At 42.8% G+C, this 23183-nt stretch overlaps 1 protein-coding gene across 2 annotated transcripts in view; it reads left to right on the top strand.

The window, feature by feature from the left end:
• Positions 1 to 224: 224 nt before the first annotated feature.
• Positions 225 to 23183, top strand: part of atosa (atos homolog A) — a 33942-nt gene continuing 10983 nt past the window's right edge. Inside the window, exon 1 of one of the 2 annotated variants that reach the window (XM_062388433.1) lies at positions 225 to 1494. In XM_062388433.1, coding sequence (XP_062244417.1) covers positions 1464 to 1494 — 31 coding nt within the window. In that variant the 5' untranslated portion in view covers positions 225 to 1463. Of the gene's footprint in view, positions 1495 to 14994; positions 15058 to 23183 lie in introns of those variants that run through there. The other variant, XM_062388441.1, reaches the window with a different exon arrangement.

Raw genomic sequence — 23183 nt, 5'->3', positions numbered from 1 at the left:
ACTCGGGGCTTTGAGCTGTAAAGTAGAGCAGCGCTGACACGCGCACACGCACGAGCTTTGGCTTCGTATGGGCCAGAACAAAATGTTCACCTCGGAAAAGAACGAACGCTCACGTGCGCACGTGAGCTTGCACCGAACCCCACTGACCAATGAGGGTCGCTCGTCCCGTTTCGCAGCTCGGGCCCCGGAGCTCCGCCGCCAGGCACCGGGACTGAGGAGAGGGGATGACCCGCTGCGGGAGGACGGAGAGGTTTGGCTCGTGACATCTGTGCTGTCACGTGACCCGGATCCGATCCGAACTTTTTCATCGGTACCACTTGTGAGTTGGCGGTTGCTATGGCTGCGAGTTCATGCGAGGCTGGCAGAGAGGGAAGTGACGAGCTCGGCTGTTGTTGGGACACGTGACTGGAGCTGCACTGATCTGTTGTGACAAGCAGCGGGGAGGGAGGAGAGCAGGGAGGCAGACTGAGAGCAGCATCGCGGACCGGAGCACCCGCTGCTGCGTCCCGTCCGCATTTCGTCCCTGACATGTCCCGATCCACTCGGTCCTGTGTGTCGTCAGCGCTCGGCTAGCCTGTCAGCAACTCGCTAACTTTCTGTGGCCAGCGCTCGCGGAGAACGTCGCAGCCCCGGGTCGGAGGCGTTGACTCGGGCTTGTTTGTTTGAGAAAAGTTTTAATGAAGACCACAAAGGAAGTCCGCACAGGTGGCGTCTCGAGGGTTGAGTAGATGGCGGCCGTAGGGGCGCTGTGTGCGGGTTGGACACGGAGAACAGCCGCCTGATATCGTCGGTTAACGCCAGGAGAATGATACAAGACGTCAAGTCGTAGAAGAAAATACCAAGACCGTGCGTCGGTGTGTTTGTCTGCGGCTGTGGCTACCTGCCTGCCTGCCTGTCTGCCTGCGCAACTCGACGGGGGTTGGGGGATGTTTGGCGAGGTCGTCGTCACCCGCAGACGCGTCCACCGCTCGGCGACGACACGGTTAGTTGGTTGAGTTGTTGCTACCTAGCTAACCGAATTAGCAGGCAGCCAGAGAGTGTTGTTGGCCGGAGAGGAGACACCGAAATGCATCGCGACGTCCACTGTGGTGAAGGTGCTGCAGTTTGACTCGGAGAGGAGCCAGCTCGCTAATCACATTACTACTAGTCGGATTGGTGACCAGCTCCAGGAACCCGACCGTCCGTCCCAGTACCTGTCCGTGGCTGTGCCTGCGACCAGCTGTCTGTTTGTTAGTCAGTTGGACAATACGGTGCGAGTCGATGGGAGCGTACAGTAGCATGCTAACAAAGCGATGCTTTGTTGTTGGATAGGGGGCCGCTGGCACCAGCACGCAGGCTTCACAGCTGATATTATTGCCTAGCCACTACACGGTCACAGAGGAGGGGGGGAGTTCAGGGTCCAGGCACCGCTGTGTTGCTGTCAAAGCTGTGTCATAGGAGACTGAGGAGACCCCGCAGGACTGATGACACTGGACAACATGAAGACCGAGAGAGGTACGTAGATCACACATTTATTTATTTATTTGATATACATTCATCTGTGGAGGGGAATGGATGGTGAGTGTGTGTGTGTGGCACAAAGTGCATTTCCAGCTTTGCTTGACTGATCTGTACCCATGTTCCTGAGAGCCGAATCAGGCCAGGGGAATTATGTAACAGCTGGTCAGCCTGGTCACTGGTTATGTGAATTAGCAAAGCCTGACTTGGGTAAATGAGGACGTGCATGCACAACACACATTTTCTGCTCTAGTCTGGGACGTTACCACCAATGTCAGCTGCTTTCTCTCCTAACCTGCAAGATCCTCCTCCTGCCAAACACTGTGTCGTTTTCCAGTTGCTCTTGTTTGGACAGGGCTGCAGTGAAATGTCACTGACACCCACCCCGTTGTGGAAATAAGGCTCCTGCTGTATGCTCTGCAACATGTTTACATGTCGCTCTATCTGCAGCTAGGGGTGAAACGGGGACAGAGGGGACACCCTTGTTTGTCTGTATGTGATTATGCTAATTCTACTATTGCATTTATTCGTTAAGGCTATCTCGATACCTTAATCTCTGCCCTGACGTTGAGTTTTGTATAAGCTCCTTTATCCTATAAACGTAATGATTGTTTGTGCCTGGTTGTTTGTGGTCTGGGGTCAACAGGGACTTGATTCAACAACACAATAGAGCCAAATGTGGAGGTGTTGAAGGGCCACTGTTCTCAGTCATGAGGAGATTAGCCAAAGTCAATCAGTGATCTAGTGTGTTTGTATGTAGGTTATGAAACTGCAGTCAGGCCTCTGAGTGGTCAGAGCGAGATCTTCTTTAGAACACAATACGCTTGTAATGGGACTCCACAAAACAAAGTAAACATATGCCCTATAAGGGTCTAGACTTTTAACCCTCTCCTTGCCTTGCAGTTAGGATCCTTTATATAGAAACACTCACTCCAGACATCTGTGATTTGACTTAAAGGGCACATTGACAGACACTGAACAATGTAATTATAGCCTAATAATGCTCCGCAGCAACACTGGCTTTATGTTTTCTGGTGCTGGATGAGACATTGACTCTCAGATTGCAGGATTTTAATATTTTAGTTATTACAAAATAACTTTTGTATGTTCTCCTGCCTTGTATGAGCCAAAAGCTGAAGCACTGTCGACCCGAGGCACATTGCTACAGTTTATCTGCTCTATGCCCTTCATGGATTGTCACCATGTCAGGTTGGCGAGCTCACTGTCATGTTCATATTATGAACGCTTGTTCTAGCTAAAGCTGCAACACAGCATTAGGTCCCTGTTTGACTGGCAGATGCCGTGGTGCTATTGTTATTCGAAACATACTGTACCATTCCTGTGATGGTGCTACCAGATCGCTTATATGCCAGCTAACTTGCTCTCCTCTCCATTCTCAGAGTATGAGGCTCTGAGAGGAGTTTATTACTTTATAACCTGGACCATACCACGGTTGACACATCGGTCAGTTTCACTGTTCTGATGCTGGGCTGAGCGTTCCTAGGAGAGCCTAGCTGTGATATGTTTTGAGAGGGTGAGCTAGACAAGTCCAGACGTGTCCATCTTACACAAGTCTCACAGGCTGCAACCTCCTGATCAGGTGGGTGCTAAAAGTCAAGCCACCGATTTTGGGGTTGATGAGGTCATGTATCAGGCTGTAGCCTGTAATACCTTGGTCATTGCTCCTCCTTGTTGGGAACACTGGGAACTCCTGTAATCCAAAATTTTGGATTTGTCAACAGATCATTGATAAGCTGTGTCTACCTACCTAGACATTGATTGGTTAATAAACAGGCGTGCGTATGACATCAGCATGTTGTCAATAGGCTATTAGTTTAGCTGCTACTCTTTGTGAATTACTACAAGCAGAATGGAAGTCCTCGTCATTCAAATATCACATCATCAAACGTAAAGTGGCATGCAATCACGCATGCCACTTCTTTTTCTTTGTATTTTGTTTAATGCTGTCTCAACTTCCTGCAATTGGACTGAAAGTCTGAACTATCCCAAAAAAGGTTTTTACACTTCAAAATATTTAAACAATGGTTCACTTTGATTTGGACAGATATCACCTCTTTTTGTTTCTAAAAGGTTGGTCCATTGTTACAGACCATGTTTAAAGGCACAATTCACACCTGTTATTCAGTTTAGGACTAAACTGAAAGTCAGTAGGTCTGGAAGGTCCAGACAAGGCAGGTGTGAAAGTGCCATTAGTCACCGCTGTAAAAACACAAAAATGAAAAATGACTTATTTTTGTCGGAAAGTCTTCTCAACACCAATTACCAAGAGGTGAAATCTCTTACAGCCTTGTTGTCTTACACTTTGAAGAATGATCCATATTTAAATGCGTGATATATACATTAATTTAAAAACAAATTATAATGCTGTTGTCAGCTGGGATGCCTCTTATCAGCTAATAGAATTGGTATCCAGAGAGAAAAAAGAAGATTTTTCCTTGAGGTTCATGCAGCATCTCTTTGTCATTTTGTGTGAACAACGCTTTTGTCATAAAGGTAAAAAAGGATCACTTGTGTTATGCTCAGGGGCCTAACCGGAGTCATCTGACCCCCTTGTTTTTCTGTGAGTTGAGTTGTGCATGAGTCAGGACTGTGTGTCTTTGTATGGTTGCGTGCGGGTGTGAGGACAGAGTGAGTGTGGCAGAGAGTGTGGCTCAACTGACAGCTTTTACATGTCCCATAAAGAGTAGCTATAGAAAACATGGGACCTGTTTAAGCCAGTGGCCCAGAAAATGTCTCATTGTATCGCCAGTCTTACCATTTAAACCATAGTGTGGTTGAGTTCAGTTTTATTTGTGTCCTTGAAAACATAAATTTGTTACCGCACGTCGAAGCAAAAAAGTTTTGTTCAAAGCCACACTGGAACTGTTTTAACCATAAAGATAGCTGTGTTAATTAACTCTGGTCCTCATAGCAAACAGATCAGTGAATAAATAAATGATCATATGAGGTCATACGATAAAATGTCTGAGCAGAGATCAAAGAGTGGTGACTTAGTGTTTCCTACTTAATGCCCTGAAGCGCAACACTCATTTTCCTCTGCTTACAGGCAAGAGTTTAAACAATACACACAGAGGTGATCTCAGAGCTAGTCATGGTGGAGAGACTCAGTCAGCTGGCAAGCCTCAGCACGGTGCTCTAGCTCTCTGTCATGTTATTTGGTCTGCTAGTATGCCAGCACTTCCTGTCCGGAGCCATTAGTCCTTGGGGGAGGAGTTGAAAACACACACACAACTTACTCCTCCGCCTGCCTTCTGCCGTGCGCTCAGTCGGATTACAGCTGCCCTGAGACGTTCCAGGCACATGCCAGCGGATCAGAGTGTACACTCTCACTGACGAGAGACCCAGATAACGCAGAGCGACACACACTGTTGTTCCTGCACAACACCTGTCCAGCCCTGTGTTGTTCTCTGCCTTCTCCTTGGCAGTGATTTACCCCATGCTGCAACAGAAGGTCGCCACAACAGGTGCTCTCTCTGATTTACTCCCCTCACACAGTTGGAATCCATCTGTGTTGTTAGTGGTTTTTTTTATTGACATATTTTGTTACAGAGTCTCTGACTTGTGCTGATTAGAATTACTGTCTAATGTCTTTACTCACATGTCTGTTATTATTTGTACTGGAGTTGTAAGTGTACAGTTTGTATTTATGCCAATGCCAATTTACATTTATTTAGAGGCCTAATAATTCGTTTTTTTCTTACTTATTCATTTAAACTTAGATATTGGACATTTTACTGCGAGATTCAGAGCCGCGTTTTGTAATGAATACCAATAGCAGGTAGGAACTCAGCTGTGAGTTACTGTCCTGGCCCCTGGATTAACCAGTCTATATCAATGCTGTTGTGACAGGTTGGACTGTAAGTAGCCCAGCTTTGTCTTGTGTCTGCCTGGGATTGGGCACCCAGTGCTCCCAGTCCGCTAATACTATTACAAAATTACTGGAACATTTCATTCAGCACATGAGCTCTTCATCACAGCATGTATATTTGTACACGGATACATCTATGTATGTGTTTGTGTGTGTGTACGGACATGTGCGTGTGAGTGTAATGCAGGTTTAATGCTTTGGGTCACTTAGGTCATTGTGAGCTGTGTCCACACACAAGGACATAAAACCGAGTGTACCTATTTAGTACCACTACCCGTGTTAACAAGCTGTACAGACACACAGAAATAAACCGGCCAGACTTAGTGCTGGACTGGCTGAACCAGCCTGGGTCGTATTTCTGCTGCCAGGGTGCCACTGAGCCAGTGATGTCATCGCTTGTGTGTTCGTCACATCCTCCCGCCCCTGTGGCTCCACACAGCCAACCAGCAGCAAGCTCTGCAGGAACAGGAAGAGCCATCTGGACCTGGTGGTGTTTCTTGATGGGGTGGTGTTGTGGTGTGGATTATAACTATGTCATCTTTTTCCTGTGTGTAACAGTTTGTGTGTATTTGGTGTATTAAGGTTGTCTTCTGTTGTACTTTTGCGTTTCTTCTTTAAGACGCCCATAAGGTGTCTTTTATGATCTGGCAAAAATAAGGGTCTAGAAAGTTTTTAACTGTGCTACGTTTTTCTTTTAAAAAAAAATCAGCAACCACCTTTCATATAAACTTTTGTATTAATTAGTGCTGTCAAACGATTAAAATATTTATTCGCGATTAATCACATTTATGTCATAGTTAACTCAAAATTAATCGCGATAATCACAAATTTGTATCTATTCTTAATGTCCCTTCATTCATTTTTTCTCCATAATTTTTTGGGGGTTTTAATGCTCTATCAACATGGAAAGTGGATTGGCTTGCTTTATGCAAAGGTTTTCAACATTGCCAAACAGGGCGGTACAAAATAAAATTATAAAGTGCACATTTCAGGTAAACAAGGACTGTGCAGTTAAACCATGGCTTAATATTTTCTTTTTTTCAAGTTTGCTGTGAACATAGCAGTCAGGCCTCTCAAACAGACAAGCAACAAAATAACAAACAAACAAAATACACAGGCAAGTGTCGGCCTACTTTGAAACAAATTAAACACAGAAATGTGTAGGACTATTTGAGTCCTCCCCATATTTGTGAAAAATGTATGAAATAAGAAGTACCCTATATTGAAATAAATAAAAACATAAAGCTGAAGCCTAGTAGCTGAAAAATATATATTTTAGTTGGCGAAATATTAAAACAAAAAGCGAGAGCAGTTCAGGCTGGAGGCGAACACAGATACTGAAGCTCGATAGAAACCAACTGCAGCTTCTGCTCTGATCGAGAAGCTGAGGTGCTGATCTCTGATCAGCTGAGACCAGAGAAACTCTGTGTTTTCACTGTTTTCATAGTTAAGAAGCAGTGAGTCACTGAGAGGCCGCTTCACGTGAACAAGCTCTGATCTCACTCTGTCTCTCTGAGCGAGTGCGCTGGGGCAGGGCTACGGTGCGCTATCTGGAATCACACACAGACACACACACACTCGCCCGCTCCTTGTACTTCATGACGGCCTGATACGATGATGTTTTAAAAAATCATTGTGACTTAGTCAACCACCAACATGCAAAAGCGTGTGTCACACGGCGAAAGCTTGAGAGTTGGCAGCTCTGCGTTAATCTCGCGATAAAAAAATTGACGGCGTTAAAATGGGTTTGCGTTAACGCCGTTAATAACGTGTTAAACTGACAGCACTAATATTAATGCTTAAAGGGATAGTTAACTGAAAAATAAAAAAAAAGTAACTCATTAGATACTTGCCACTATGCCGATGGAGGGGTTGTTGAAGTGTTCAAGTCCACCAAAGACTTGTGGAGTTTCAGCGGTAAACAGCATTCAGCCAAATCCAATGCAATTTAACATAAATCGCCTCGATACTGCTCCTGTGGTGTCATCCAAGTGTCCAAGACACTGAGCACGGTTAGTTTATAAATCATCAAAGTGGCTGAATAACTTAAATACAGCAACTTTATCTCCATGACCAATTAATTCCTAGTGACCTTTATAGTGTGCCCATCCTTCCACTTTATTATTAGTCATTGATGTGACATAATTAGATCTGTGCTTAGCTGCAAGTTCGGTGCAACACACAGGCCTTACTCAGAAACCACACAATAACCAAAAACATGACGAATGTTTTGAGTATTTCTTTGTCATCCTTCCACCATGACTGTTATTTTTGGAACAGAGAAACCCCAAATGACAGCTTTGTGTTAATCTCAGCAATGTTTAGAAAAGACTGTGTCAAGGGATGTTTGATTATTGTAATTCTGCATGCTCTGTAAGCAGGGGGAAACCATGTACAGGCAATTTTGTCTCTTGTGGTGAATCAACTTTTCCCACTCTCGCTCTGCTGGTCTGCTTTTCCCAATCCCTTTTTTCTCCTCCACTCCTCTCTTTTCTCTCCTCCTCGTCTGAGTCACATTACATAGACTTCAGCTACTGTAACAGCTCAGCACTTAACACCCCCACCACCAGTCTCTGCTGCTCATCCAGACAAAAAAAACATATTGACAGAAATAGAGCTTGGTTGACTTAATATCTAAAACACCAGAATGAAATGGTTAATAGTAATGCCTGACATATTTATCAAGTTTATTGATTACCCCATAGTGTTGAAATGTTCCCATTGGTAATCATCTCCCCTATAATAATTTGAATAAAGGTCAGAAAACACAATGTCGAACATGCATTGCATTTCAACAATGTTTAATATAAATTTTCACATTGACCTGGAGGGTACTTTAATGATGAAAGAAATGCTCTTTTCTCGTTATAAGTCAAATAAAATCTAAATAAAGAGCTTTGAGAAAGACCTCTTCAAATAAACTGCTTCATTATAGAAGGAAACTACATTTCACCTACGAATAATCTCAACAAACAACTAAACAGCTTTAACACTATTTCTCTTTGTTCCCCACTTTCTCATTTTCAGTGGGAGAAGTAAACTCAACTGTGTGCTGCCAGGATTTACTACCGCAGACACAGGACCATAAATGCCAGAAAAGTTGCGCTCGATAAAAATCTCATAATAGATCTAGGTCCGTAAAGAATGGCATCTTGTTCCGGATCCGCACCGCGGTCCCCCTATTGGTGACCTGGGCTTTAGATGGTCTGGGGCAATTTCTTCTCTTCAGCTTGCTGTTGGGATGAATCCATGCTTCGACCATGCATATAACTTATTTCATTATCTAGTTTGGCAGTCATCACTGAAAAATAACTTGAATAAATAAATCAAGGAATAAACGAGAATAAACTCGATGTGTGTGTTGCTTTTTTGCTTAGGGGTTGTGTTTGTAAAATGTATTGTTTTTGAATGCAGTTTCCAAAGTTGGCTGCTGCACTCCATCCTTTTTTCACCTCGCCTTAGTGAACTCCTCATGCTCTTTCATGTGATGGCACTTCAAATGTGAGTGACGTGATGGGGCGGCAAAGAAGTAGAGATTTCCTTGAAAAGAAAATTGCAGTTTTCTCCAGGTGAAACTAATACACCTTAAAGACGCATTCTCGTTACATGGATAGATTTGCATACTTGCCGATGCCCGACTTGGCATGTTGGCAGGATCTGAGGCATTTCCGGTGCTGTAATGGAACACCTAGTGTTTTCAGTCATCGATCTTAAAAAATAGGATATGCCTCAATTTTGGTTTGGATTTTGAGTTCAAAATTATTTCCCTTTTTAAAATCTTTGAAACATTTTTTGATAGAGTTTAATGAGATTTCCCAGAGTGGTTGTTTTTAAATGATTATAAACAATTTGTGTTTATGCAGACATAATTTGAGGATATAATTACAGTGCTATAACAGTAGTTCTCTTTTTAAAATTAGGAAATACAAATCTAGGATTTTTTTCAGATGCCACTGATTTATTCCATTTGTGTCATGTTAATATGGACTGTCATGTTCATTGACTGTGACAAGGGTGAAATCCGTGTCAGGTTTAAAGGTCTGCCACCAGACACCACACACATTTTGTTGCAGAGAGCGTTACGCAACTAGCACTTTAATCTGGTTCATGTACCGGACACCTCGTCTGTTCCTGTGTTCCCGTGCTGAGTGCTGTTCTGGTCCAGGATCAAAACGCCATTTAAAATGAAAAACAAATTGTCCATGACTCTGTGGATTCCCTCAGTGAGTTATCAATAATGAAAATGAATTAGGCGAAATCCAGTGTAGATTCTTGGAGGATAATTGATCTGTCTCCAATGTGGCCTATTCTGTTAGTAATTGAATCATGGCTACACAGTGCACAAAGGCACACACTACCAGTATCTGTTAACAGAGAGCACCTCAGGGGCTTGTTGTGGAGGCGTTAAGCACATTGTTTATTCACAACAGGATGAGGTAAAGTTAATTTGAGAGTCATCGCTACTATCCTCTTTCTTTTTTCCATTTTCTCATCTTGTCTCTTTCAGGGCAACAGCCGGCCTCAATGAGGAGTGAGCGGTTCCACTGTCACCCTCAGTGTTGCTTCATCCTCACACCAAAGCAGCTGACAGTCAGTCTGTTCTGTTAACTGGGTTACTATTGCTTTTTTTAAAAAAGGTTTTTAGAGGGTGGATATTTGGTTAATATTGAATCTGTTGTCAAGTCAGTCCCGACAAAACAAGCTTTCAAAAATATAACCGTGAAAAGCAGACAAGTGGGAGATGTTTGTTGAACGTTTGTGGCAGTCCAGCTTTAACAAGAATAGCTAGGGGGGGTTCTGCTTCCTTGTCCTGAGTGGTTTATTCCAGTTACCAACCACCTGGATCTGCCTGTGCCACAACTGCCACAATTTTCACTTGGACCTTTAAAATTTACGCGGCTCAGATTACAGAGTTCAGATTCCCCTTTCTTGACATTGGCATCGGCAGCACAGGAGAGGTCACAGGCCTGTGTGTTAATGTTGGACTGGGTGGCTCCGGTTACAGTAAGAGGCTGGTTTGTCCTACTGCCCTAGTGTCCTGTACCCACAAGTAGTCCACTTGCTGAAATTTAAACCGCTATAGGACTGATTTAGTGACAGATACTGCCGGTGCAGGAGACAGGGATTTGTTTCGGAGATGACACAGACAGGCATTTACAAAGTACTTTGGAGCACCAAATGATCATGTTTAACATTTTCATTCCCATAAATCTTGATTTTACTTTTGCCCTCGTTCTAATGAAGCTTGGATCTCAAGTGTAATGTTGAAGCTAGTTAAAGTGGGACAGCATGATTGTTGGCTTTACTGGGGAAGCCTAAGGCCCTTTTCAGACCTGGTGTCAGTGATCCGATTACAAATGGACAGCTGACACAAGTACACATGTGAATGCAACCAAGACACGTTTGAGAACTGATCGCTCAGACCACATTCAGAGGTGGTCTGGGATGCACGTTACGTTCTAATGGGACCACTTTCTTTCAACTGTGTGAATGCAAATGGGTCAGTCAGTGTCGAGTCATCATATGTTTTGGTCGAACCACAGCAGATCTTCATGGAATTTGGCATTAATAATTTTGGCAAATGAGAAACCTGTTGATCCGAAATTATTTGTGTTTCTGACCTTAATTAAGGGAGATACGGGCGAACAAATATTGCAACTTTAGCACTTTAAAACAATACAAAGACCATTTCTCTGTGACCTATATTAAGGCCATCCTGGGTCTCAGTGAAGGAGTGCCTACTCAGCTGATGTCCTCTGAACTGCTGCAATTTCACAATGATTCCAAAGTGTTTTTGCGCTTCTCAGTGTTTCCCATTCATTTATTTAGTATTTGTGGCCACCACCACAATATTAACTTTAATTGCATCACATTGATTTCCTATTTTGTTTTCCTTTTTTTAAATGAGTAAAACTTTAAGTAGAACTGCACACAGCTCATTGATTTGCTCCGCCTCTACTTGCCTCTTCTATCCTCACACTCAAATGCATTGAAAACAGACCAATCTACATCATCAGCATGGCTAAAAACAACATAATCGTTGTTGCATATAGAGCAGGAAAGTTAGATCTGGTCACAAGTGGTCACAGAAGACACAAATGGAGACTGTTTCTAATACCTGGTGTTAACAGACTAACTTAGCACTGTCCACTTGTGATCGGTTCACTCATCACAGATGTTATTACCAGGTCTGAAGAGGGCCTAATTCCCACCTTGCCAACCTTTATCCACTCTGCAGTCAAGTTACGTAACAGGTGCTGTCAGACAATGACTTTGAAAGGGCCACTCTTGCCTGAATAACAGGGGCTAAAAGGGGCCCCCTCTACAATATGTGTAAGTAAGGTCAAACAAGGCATTGTGGATGGCAGGCACGGTAAACTCCAGGTTATTGTGTCCCAAGATCATTTTTCTGGCACTTCAGGAAAGATGAGAGGGAAATCAGGAGACACTTGTGAAAAGTCGTTATGGACAAAGTAAATGTCACAAGCACATGATATGCACTTCAGTCCCCTGCATGTGTGCCCTTTCTTCTTACTTTACAGGGCATAATATTTTATCTTCTGCACTAGGCTTGACATTTACTCAGACCTTTGTATTAATATCTGAAAGCTGCCCAGTGGAACAAGCCTTCTACTTAAAGCCACTGAGCAACTCATCTAAATAATGGGGTTTAAGTGCTGTTCTCAAGGACTTATGTTGCTATGGCTGGTTGAAGATGAAGGGAGCATGAAGCCTCATACCTCACCTACAATGTCGCAGCAGTTTTGGGATTTGAATTTACACCTGGCAGAGAGAATGCAGATTTCTGGTTAATTAATTTAAGTTTAATTTAAGGTGAGCCAATCACTGAAATCTCATGGCAAAGTATTGAGTATATAATGAAATCCCAGAGACTCCTGGCACTCCATCCACGGTTACCTAACCGTGATAGGCTACCGTGGTTCCCGGAGCTTTCATCATTCTCTTTGACCTAATACTGTACGAAAGACTGAACAGCACAAGTGATTTTAGGGGGATTTGTGTACATGAACTCAACAAAAGTTCACTGTGGAGAGTGTGGGTTTAAACCAGATGAGTTACTAATGCTACATTTTACACTGTAGAACAAGACGATCAGCCAAGACAGACACTCTCATTTTAATCCTAGATCCACTCAAATGAGAACAGCTTATTTTATGTGCTTTATTAACATTGGCGCGAGTCACAGGGATCTGGCACAACTTCAATTCCAAGCAAGATATATGGAATAGATAGATAGATAGATAGATAGATTACTTTATTCATCCCCAAAGGGAAATTAAGTCGTCATAGCAGCAGGTATATTTGAATACAATAAAATACAATACAATAGAATAAAAGAACAAATATTGAGGTAGAAAGAAAAAAGAAAAAAAAATAGAAGGATAGACATGATGACTAGGTGAGGCAAGTTTTAATTAGTAGACATGAAGCATCATGAGCCTTACTGTTCCCACATCAGCTGAGATGAGTTTTATGAACTAAGCTGTTATGAAGGTTTTTTTCCACTGGGTTAGAGCTTGTTTAACATGTGACTTCACAAGTATGCAAGTAGCTCCGCTTCTAAACAATAGCTCTGTTTAAGGCTCGCAATAATGGGAGGGAAAGAGAGGGCAAAGTGGTTTTTCAGTCTGGGCCGATGCTCTGTGTGTATTTGTGCATGTGTGTGTTTGTTGTCTGACTGTGGGAGAGTAATGGCAGCTGAGATCACAGAACAGAAGAAGGGTTCTCCTCAGCTGGAACTGTATTAACGCTCCTCAGCCAATCAGGGCCTGTTGCTATGTGTGCTGAGAATCTGCCCCTTTGTGTTGTAGAGTGGGAGGAAGAGGGACATACTCACAAATTTCATAGATCCCAAGCCTATTCATTATAACCCACTTCTCAGTAAAGCTAAAAGTTTTGAAAAAGACAATCTCAGATAAACAAACTAAACTCACACATGAATGTGAATGCCCATAGTGAACTTAATGATTCACTTTGCCCAGTCTGTTAACAGTAGTTTAAAACAAATGTGATTTGTTTTTACTTAAGCACATATAATCGAACCTGGATCAGCTCTTTCTCATCAGTGATCTTTAACGTTACTTATGATCATTTGGCACAATCAGGGCAGTTACTTGGCAGACCCCACCTCAACTTCCTGTGTATTTTAATCTTGTAATACTCACGGCCGACAAAAACAGGAAAGGTGAGCTGGCAGTGACATGTGATTCATGTTATTAAACACTGGAAACACAATTGATCCTGTTATCTCTAACAAAGCTCAGTAGCAGCACTCTGTGTCTTTATTGTGTGACGGAAAATTCAGACACACTCAGGACAAAACACATGCTCTAACACAAAGGAATCAGAGGCTGTATCTACACAGTGTATATAAACACACACATAGAACAGTAACATTAATTGTCTATAAACCCTCTGATGTCAAACTGTAGCTCATTGTCGCAAAGACTCATATTGGTTCATCCCATTACTATACACAGACAGACATTGCTTAATCACTCTGATACGAATGTTTAACACTATGTCTATGCTGCCTTAGAAGTAGTTGTCATGCAATTAACTATTGTCCACTGGTTCCAGGTCAGTCAGCCAGTGATTAGGGGATCCCCTTTGCAGATTTCAAATAATCTGTTTCGGTGCCATACTTTAAGAAAGGTTAGTTTAGCCTTCTAGTTTCTGTGTAGAAATAAATGGAATATGAATTTAACGATTTTACGTTTTGTCTGCTGGAACTAAATAATTTTGCAATAATTTCAGACAGTTGCTGCAGGCTGACACCATCACCAAGTCATCAAACACTAGATTATGGGAATCAACACTTTGAAATCAGTTAGCGAGAGAGATCAACAAAACATGAGAGCTACCAAGTTTAACCCTCTTTTTATATTAAAGAAATGCAACTATGTGAATGTACATATGTACAGCTCTTGATAAAAAACAATCCATTCACCTCACAGAACTGAGAACTCTTGCATGGAGGTATGAATTAAATGATAATAGGGCTGTCACATGCCCCAAATGTGTATTGGAACTATATTTATTCTTTGGCCCATCCACAGTTTCATGTCCACACATAATTCAAGGTCATGTCATCACAACATCGTCACCAGCCTTCTTTGTAACTATAATTCCATGCATTTAACAGTCTCACTCAGAGACAAAAGGTGTTGGTGCAGACAGAAGCTTTTACCTTGAGTTGTTTCCCATCAACGACATCCAGCGCAGTACGTGATCAGAAAGAGGGATTTTCAAAAAATTAACCTTCACTGTCTTTGTTCCATTCAGAAGGAGCTTGATATCATTATGTGCTAAGCTGGCACACCTCAGCGAGCTCAGCAGACTGCTGCAACTACTGCACAGAGGCTGCCTAGAAATGCAGTTAACCCGCAGGCGCTCCCAGCAGGCTGGTTATCTAGAGTCTGCAGGTCTGAGAGAAATTAAATCATATTAACTTGAGACCTGAAAGAGCATTTCAAATATTCTCTAGTGTCCTTGCAGTGTTAATGTTCTTTAAGACATTGGTGCAGTTGCACTGACCTTTGTTCTTTTATTTGTTTTTTATTTGTCTGGAGAAAATTTACTTGGCCCCACTGGAGCAGTCTGGGCTTTAGTGTCGTGCTCAGGAGAACCCCAACAAGGAGCTGAGGACGGTGAGGTTATTCATTTAGTTTCATAACCAGTCTGGGCTTTAAAACTGGAATAAAGCAGTCACATAAGCTTTATAGCATTCCTTAAACTGTTTTTTAAATTTTTCATAATCTCAGTTCATTTGAATGCCGTATTAGCGTTAATAGATTAGACATTTCATAAAACAGATCAGTGGAATTCAAATTTCCTTGCATATTCGATATGTCTCTGCAAACTGGTTGTCTTCATTCTTCTCTGTCTCAATGTCTTCCTGTCCTCTCTGTTTACTCACTTGATTTGTAGCTTGTGTTTTTTAAATAAGAATGTAATTACACCCAGGTGTCTGTAACCAACAGTGCTGTTTGTTCCTGGGGTAAATGGCAGATGTTGCAATTTACATTACATTACATTACATTTCATTTAGCTGACGCTTTTATCCAAAGCGACTTACAATAAGTGCATTCAAACCCGAGGGTACATACCAAGGACGACAAGAATCAAGAAAATACAATTTCTTCAAATAAGGCAAAACTACAAAGTGCTATAAGTAAGTGCCATTTAAGTGCTAGTAAAGTGTTAGTTTCAAAAAGTTGTTAGTGTTTTTTTTTTTTTTTTTTTTTTCATTCAAGGTAAAGTCGGAAGAGGTATGTTTTTAGTTTTCGGCGGAAGATGTGTAGACTTTCTGATGTCCGGATGTCAATGGGGAGCTCATTCCACCATTAAGGAGCCAGGACGGAAAACAGTCGTGTTTTTGATGATTGTTTAGCTCGCAGTGAGGGAGCAACGAGCTGATTGGCCGAAGCAGAGCGGAGTGAACGGGGTGGGGTGTAACGTTTGACCATGTCCTGGATGTAGACTGGACCGGATCCGTTCACAGCATGGTACGCAAGTACTAGTGTTTTGAACCGGATGCGAGCAGCCACTGGTAACCAGTGAAGGGAGCGGAGGAGAGGAGTAGTGTGAGTGAACACTCACACTACACTACACAATTTAGACATTGTGAAAGCATCGGTTTAACCCAAATCACCATCTGTAACTAGAAATAATGAGTCATGATTTGTAACTTAAATAATAAATCAGCTTAGCCTAAAGTCAGTATTAGTCTATACCCGAAGACTCCCTGGTCTTCAGGGTAAAAGACATGCATTTGACTCATCCATTCACCACAATCTCTTCCCTATGCTGACTTTGTCACTCTTCATTACTGATGTCCTAAAAACTCTCTGCTAGTAAGTCAGTCAATCAATCAGATTGTATTTGTTTGGCTTTAACAAGGTGCGACATTCTTAAGCCCTTAACCATAAAAGTAAGGAAAAACTACAAAATAATAACATTTTAACAGGGGAAAAAGAACGTAGAAACCTCAAGTTGTGCTTGATAAGCAGCTGATGGTGGTAAATGTGTGAAACGCCACACACCCTATGGAACGTCTTCATTGCAGACATTTGCACAGACCTGTACGCAGGGTAGTGAAAACACACCATGAAAGAGAAAAACAAGATGCTTAGTGGTTGATACATTGACATGTTAATAGCTGAGTAGCTGCGATGTAACAGTTTTTTCACCTGAGAGCAAATAGACACTTAAATCAAAAAAAAAATCTCAGAATCGCGAAAAGTATGTGTTGTGCCAAGATAAGCCTCATAGCCAAGTTCAGTATTTGTTCAGTATGGTCATTTAACAATTCAAAGTTGACTTTATCCGTTCTAAAATACTGTGTGAAATATCTTTCAACCACAATCTGCTTCCTTAGTGGTGAACAGCCTTGAAGTGACAAAGTTTAAATTGTTCAGTTTTGATGACAGGTACTGCAACAACTTACCATTTCATTTGTCTCCTTGTGGGCATGTGGTGACATGCAGAAAGCTTTATTTTTATCAACAACTCAGCTCATGCCAATTTCACCTAATTCACTTTATTCACAACGTTTCAAACATTAGCTTGAAATTCAGTTGACATGCAGTTAACTGGAGATGGATACACTTAGAATTTCACTTCCTTTCGTTATTCCTTTCTCCCTCTGAAGTCTCATCCCTCCCCGGCTGCCACCCGCCAGTATTATTTCAGATTCTCTGTGTGTGTGTAACACTCTAGACTTTGATAAGTGATAACCCAGTCTTCGATGAGCTCATCAGTGAGGTGTCCCTACTGAGACGTTGATACATCAAGGTTTTTATTCCTTCGGTTATTTGCCCCTTGTATATATTGTTTTCCGTCCAGTACACAACACAGATGCATTAGTGATGATGAAAGACTGTCAGGGCCCTCGCTTCATTTGAATGAAACTTTTGTCTTAAACAAATGAAACACAGAGAGTGCAGCAAGGGCTGAGCAGAGGAGGATACGAGTGGTCTTTGCCATTTGGGTATTTACACAGCATTCAAATTAGCTGTGGGTGTACAGTACCTGTGTGAGTGAGCAGCTTTTGCTGTAGAGGGACAGCCCCACAGTGATTGTGTGACCACTCACTTTGTCTTTCTCTCTCCTTCTGTCTAACTCTACTGCATATAAAATGAAAATATTGATCCCAGCTGAAACAAAAACAACATACTCGCCAACCACACAAACCACCCTGCTCTCTGACAGCTCTTAGGTAATGATGAATCACACTAGTGTGTGTGTGTGTGTGTCTAACACCATGTTGGCTGTCAAGGCGCCTGACCCCTCACCGTTGTCCTGGAGGCCTTTTTCCACCCCACATGACTTTATACTGATCTGTTGGCCCGAGGACATGGACACAGCTGAGAGGTGCATGTGCGTTCACATGCAGGCCAAACCAGCCGATCTGTAGGCGGGACTCCAGCTGCACTCAGTGGCAAGCGGTCACAGGTTGTCTTATAATAAGACGCCTGAATCTAAATCCAACCTGTTACATAATTCACATCACGCATTATCAGGAGATAGAGGAGAGGTCAAACGCACATGGAAAAAGAGAAAGATCACTGGTCTGTTATGTGTCACGTATTTTAGTTTCAATCAATCAATCAATCAAATTTTATTTGTATAGCCCATATTCACAAATTACAATTCATCTCATAGGGCTTTAACAGGGTGTGACATCCTCTGTCCTTAACCCTCAGCAAGAGTAAGGAAAAACTACAAAAAACCCTTTTAACAGGGTAAAAATATGTAGAAACCTCAGAGAGAGCCACATGTGAGGGATCCCTCTCCCAGGACGGACAGAAGTGCAATAGATGCCACGTGCAGGAGAACATCATCAATAATCAAAGTCTCTAGCAGCATTGATGAAGCACAGTCCATGCTCAGCAACCATCTAGACCACGATCCACCATCCAGACCAGACGCCACTTCAGTCCTCAGTCACCGTCCACCGCCGCCCACCAGGAGGACCCATCACAAGCCACCACTGCGGTCCTGGTCCACCGCCCGTGCCCAATGCCAACGCGACACAGGGTCCGCCACCAGCACCACGATCAGCCCACATGACTCAGAATCCGCCACACTGGATCCAACACCGCAACCCCCGGTGCGCGATCCACAAACCGTAATCCATGGTGCGGCCACAGAGGCCCTGGATCTGCGGGTGATAAAGCAAAGGGATTCCGGGGAAGGGGGATAGGGATGGAGAAGAGGAAGGAGAAGCTGGAAAGAGAAGCTCCGTGTGTCATGTGTCATAAAATAGAACAAGTAACGTTCTGGCGCACTAATTAGCTCTAACTATAAGCTTTATCAAAAAGAAAGGTTTTGAGCCTACTTTTAAACGAACAGATGGTGACTGCCTCCCGAACTAAAAGTGGTAGATTATTCCACAGCCGAGGGGCTTGATGGCTAAAAGCTCTGGCTCCTACTCTACTTTTAGAGAATTTAGGGACGACAAGTAGGCTTGAATTCTGGGAGCGGAGTGCTCTAGTGGGTTTATAAGGTATTAACAGCTCTTTAAGGTATAAAGGCGCTATATTATTAAGGGCCTTGAAGGTGAGGAGGAGAATTTTAAATTCTATTCTAGATTTAACTGGAAGCCAGTGTAGCGATGCTAATATTGGAGAAATGTGCTCTCTTCTCTTTGTTCTCGTCAGGACACGTGCTGCAGCATTTTGGACAAGCTGTAGAGTCTTTAACGACTTCCTGCTGGAGCCTGATAATAATGAATTACAATAGTCCAGTCTCGATGTAACAAAGGCGTGGACTAGTTTTTCTGCATCTTTTTGTGAAAGGACATGTCTAATTTTTGAAATATTACGCAAGTGGAAAAAAGCGGTCCTAGAAATTTGTTTTAAGTGACTATTAAAGGATAAATCAGGATCGAAGATCACTCCCAAGTTCCTGACTGTTTCATTGGAAGCAAGGGCAATGTCGTCTAGCGCAGCTATATCATTAGATAATGCATCTCTAAGGTGTTTGGGGCCAAGTATTATAACCTCTGTTTTGTCTGAGTTTAATAAGAGAAAATTGCGGGTCATCCAGGTTTTTATGTCCTTGAGACATGTTCGAAGTTTAGTTAATTGATTACTTTGTTCAGGTTTTATTGACAAATATAACTGGGTGTCATCCGCATAGCAGTGGAAATTTACCGAGTGTGTCCTGATAATGTTTCCTAGTGGAAGCATATATAATGAGAATAAAATTGGGCCGAGCACAGAGCCCTGTGGAACACCATGATTAACTTTGGTGCGCACAGATGACTCATCATTAATTTGCACAAATTGGGAGCGATCAGAAAAATACGATTTAAACCAGTTAAGGGCGGTTCCATTAATGTTAATTAACTGTTTTAGTCTTTGTAATAAAATTTGATGGTCAATTGCGTCGAATGCTGCACTGAGATCTAACAGAACGAGGACAGACACAAGTCCCTGATCTGAGGCTATTAAAAGGTCATTAGTGACTTTTGCCAAGGCTGTCTCTGTACTGTGATTGGCTCTAAACCCCGATTGAAAGTCTTCATATATATTATTTTCCTGGAGAAACTCACACAGCTGATTGGCTACCACTTTTTCTAAGATTTTAGAAATGAAGGAGAGGTTAGATATTGGTCTGTAATTGGCTAAAACCTCTGGGTCTAGGGTGGGTTTTTTGAGTAGGGGTTTGATGACAGCTATTTTAAAAGACTGTGGTACATAACCTGATGATAATGACAGATTGATAATGTTAAGTAACGAACTATCAATTAGGGGCAGAATGTCTTTAAGTAAGTTGGTAGGAATGGGATCTAAGATACAGGTTGTTGGTTTAGAACCTGAGATTAATTTGGTAAACTGATCACGGGTGATCAGAGAGAAGCTGTCTAAGTAATGGGTAGGATTCTCAGCCGTTTCTGAGATCTCTGTTGTTGGGACCGAAAACCTGATTGGTCTTTCCTGAAGACCAATCAGGAAATATTTCCTGTTTGCATTTCTCAATATGTGTGAGTAGTTGCTATGGTACCACTCTAAATTAATGCAAGTGGACCAGGGGATAAGGAGTTAACAAACTTGGAGAGAGTGAGGATAGGAATGCACATTAATTAACAAGTACAAATTTGAATGGATGAGAGACAGATTTCCCATTTTAAAGAGGTGGAGGAGCAGGAAAGATGATGTGGGATGAGGAGAAACTATTGAATCCTGCTTGTAATGACTGGTGGTCTCAATGGAGATATTAATTGATTTTACAAAAGGCAGGATTACTGATAGATTTAATGTGTATCCAATGACTTAATCATCCTGATCAGGCTAAAACATTGACATGTGTATTTTTCTCCCTTGATTTTAAAATTTGATTTTAAGTTTAAGCTCCTTTCAGTCATACCTTTGCAAAGGATTCATCCTGTGGTGGGTGGGCATGTGTGTGTGTTTCACAGGACTTCTTTATTCAGGCAGGACACTAAAGAATGACAGCTCTGCGCGTACACAGAGTGGGCCCCTTTAAAGCCTCCAGCTTTAGTCCTTTGTCCTGCACTGCACATGCGTGTATGTTTGTGTATGATGAGCTGTTTTGTGTGTGTTTTGTATGTTCAAATTTGATTTGTGTGTTTATGTGATGGTGAGTTTGTTTATCACTCTGTCTGTGTTTGTTGGTATTCAGGTGTGTTTTTGTCATGTGTGTTTCAAGGGGTGTTTGTAAGCGTATGTGTTCATGGGTTTGGTTTTCTTGGAAAGCAGCAATCTGACACCCACTGTGCACACATGACTGGGGCCTCTATCACACGTGTGCGTGCGCGCATGTGTGTGTATGCGTTTGTGCCTCTGCTTCACAGGAATGTTGTATTCAGGCATGACACTCTAAAGAATGACAGCTCTCATCTATGTGCGTACACAGTGTGGGCCCCTTCACCAAAGCCTCCATCAGTAGACCTTTGTCCTGCGCTGCACGTGTGTGCATTTGTTTACAAGGAGTTGTGTGTATTATTCGTAGTTTCAAATTTGGTTGAAATTGGTTGAAATCTTTAGGTGATGGTGAGTTTGTTTATCACTCTGTCTGTGTTTGTTGGTTTCATGTGTGTTTTTGTCATGTGTGTTTTTAAATGGTGTTTATGAGCGTATGGGTTTGACTTTCCTGGAAAGCAGCAATCAGACACCCATTGTGCAAGTGTGTGCAAGTGTGTGTGCAAGTGTGTGTGCAAGTGTGTGTGCAAGTGTGTGTGCAAGTGTGTGTGTGTGTGTGTGTTAAAGGGGGGGTCATGGGGAGCCCACCATTTCTCAGCAGCGGTTTTCCTCTGCTCCATTTATCACTGTTTTACCTCCGCGCTTTATCTATCCATGCTTTCTTCTCCTTTTTCTCATCTCCTCTTTCAGAGAGCAAAGCTTTAGCGCAGATCCCCTCACAGTACTGTCCTTCCGGAGCACAGACGTGGGTATATACGTTAACCCAAGCCCATAACTGTTCATCCACTACATTCAAGCCAACCATGATGTAAAGTCACGGTCGATAAACCCTCGGACCTTGAATCTTGATCCTTTGTCGTATATTACTCCCTCCTGCCGCTTTCTATCTTTCACTGCCTTGCAGTTGGTCTCTTTCTCCCTTATATTGGAACCTTTCCAATCGGAGCCCATAAAGAAAAAGGAGATTGTCCCTGAATATAGCCTCCCTTTCCATCTCTTTCAGCCTGCACTTATTCAGCCTACAGCTGCCTAACAGTCCCCCCCTTCCAGCTCTCCCTCCTCCGTCATGTTTTGTGTTGGAGTGCGCCTCTCTCCACGTGCAGCAGCATCTCAAAGGCATGTGGGAGGAGTTCCCTGCGAGGAATATGCGTGACTGGCTGGCTTGCTGCAATATGTACACAGACACACACATACACAGCAGCAGCTTGCAGCTCACACTTCTGCAGAGCCAGCCGAGAGGGACTCTGTTCTCACCAGCCCCATAATGACGGAGGGGGGAGGACAGGGTGTGTGTCAGCTCCTGTACCTCTGTCCTAATGAGGCCCAGACCTCCTGAAAAATTTGCAAAAAACATTAAAAAAACATGACCCAATATTTGTTTGATTCCAATTAAATGAAGGCAGGAGGCAGGCTCGAGATTGTCAAGCAAGCTGCTTTTTCTTGGATGGCCATTTGTTTGCTTGTGGGACGTGAAGAAAGACAAGCTGCGATTCTCTGTGCTGCTGCGTATCAGCTGCCTCCTGCGGGATTCTGGGAGCGTTCTCTGGAGGAGTACAGGAACTAGAGAGCCAAGACAAGCTCTTCAACCGTCTGCTAAAAATACCCCACTTCAATCCTTTAGCGTCAATTCTAACACAAACCGAGCAGGGTTTGTTAACGTGGCAGAAGCCAAAGCCACACCTACACTTGTACTGGTGACCTTAAACCAGCAGTGTTATCCCTTATAAACAATAAACAACATTATTCAGCTCTTGAGAATGAGTGATCCAGCCTGAACGGTTCCTTCTCTGTAGTCTTTCTATGGTTCATTGAACAGCTTCTATTTGCTCCCTTGTTGCCTTCTTCCACTCTGAAAGGTTGATTCAGCCCTACTCCGTCCTGCCTTTCCTGTCCAACCCCACCCTTAAGCAAACTTTGCCTGGAGCAGCTTATTATTTTTGACCCGTGTTGTCTTCGTGTTCATTTCTATCTGTAAATGTTTTGTAGGTGAGTGTGAATTAATGATGTGTGTAAATTCAGCTGACACTGAAGATGTAAATATATTCCTTTGAAGCTACCTCTTGTGTCGTCTGCTGCCGTCCTCACCACCCCTTCTCTAAACAAGC

This window comes from Platichthys flesus, chromosome 1, assembly GCF_949316205.1.
Source record: "Platichthys flesus chromosome 1, fPlaFle2.1, whole genome shotgun sequence".
NCBI lineage: Eukaryota > Metazoa > Chordata > Actinopteri > Pleuronectiformes > Pleuronectidae > Platichthys > Platichthys flesus.
Note: the sequence above shows the minus strand (reverse complement) of the source record. Positions and strands in the feature narration are given on the sequence as shown.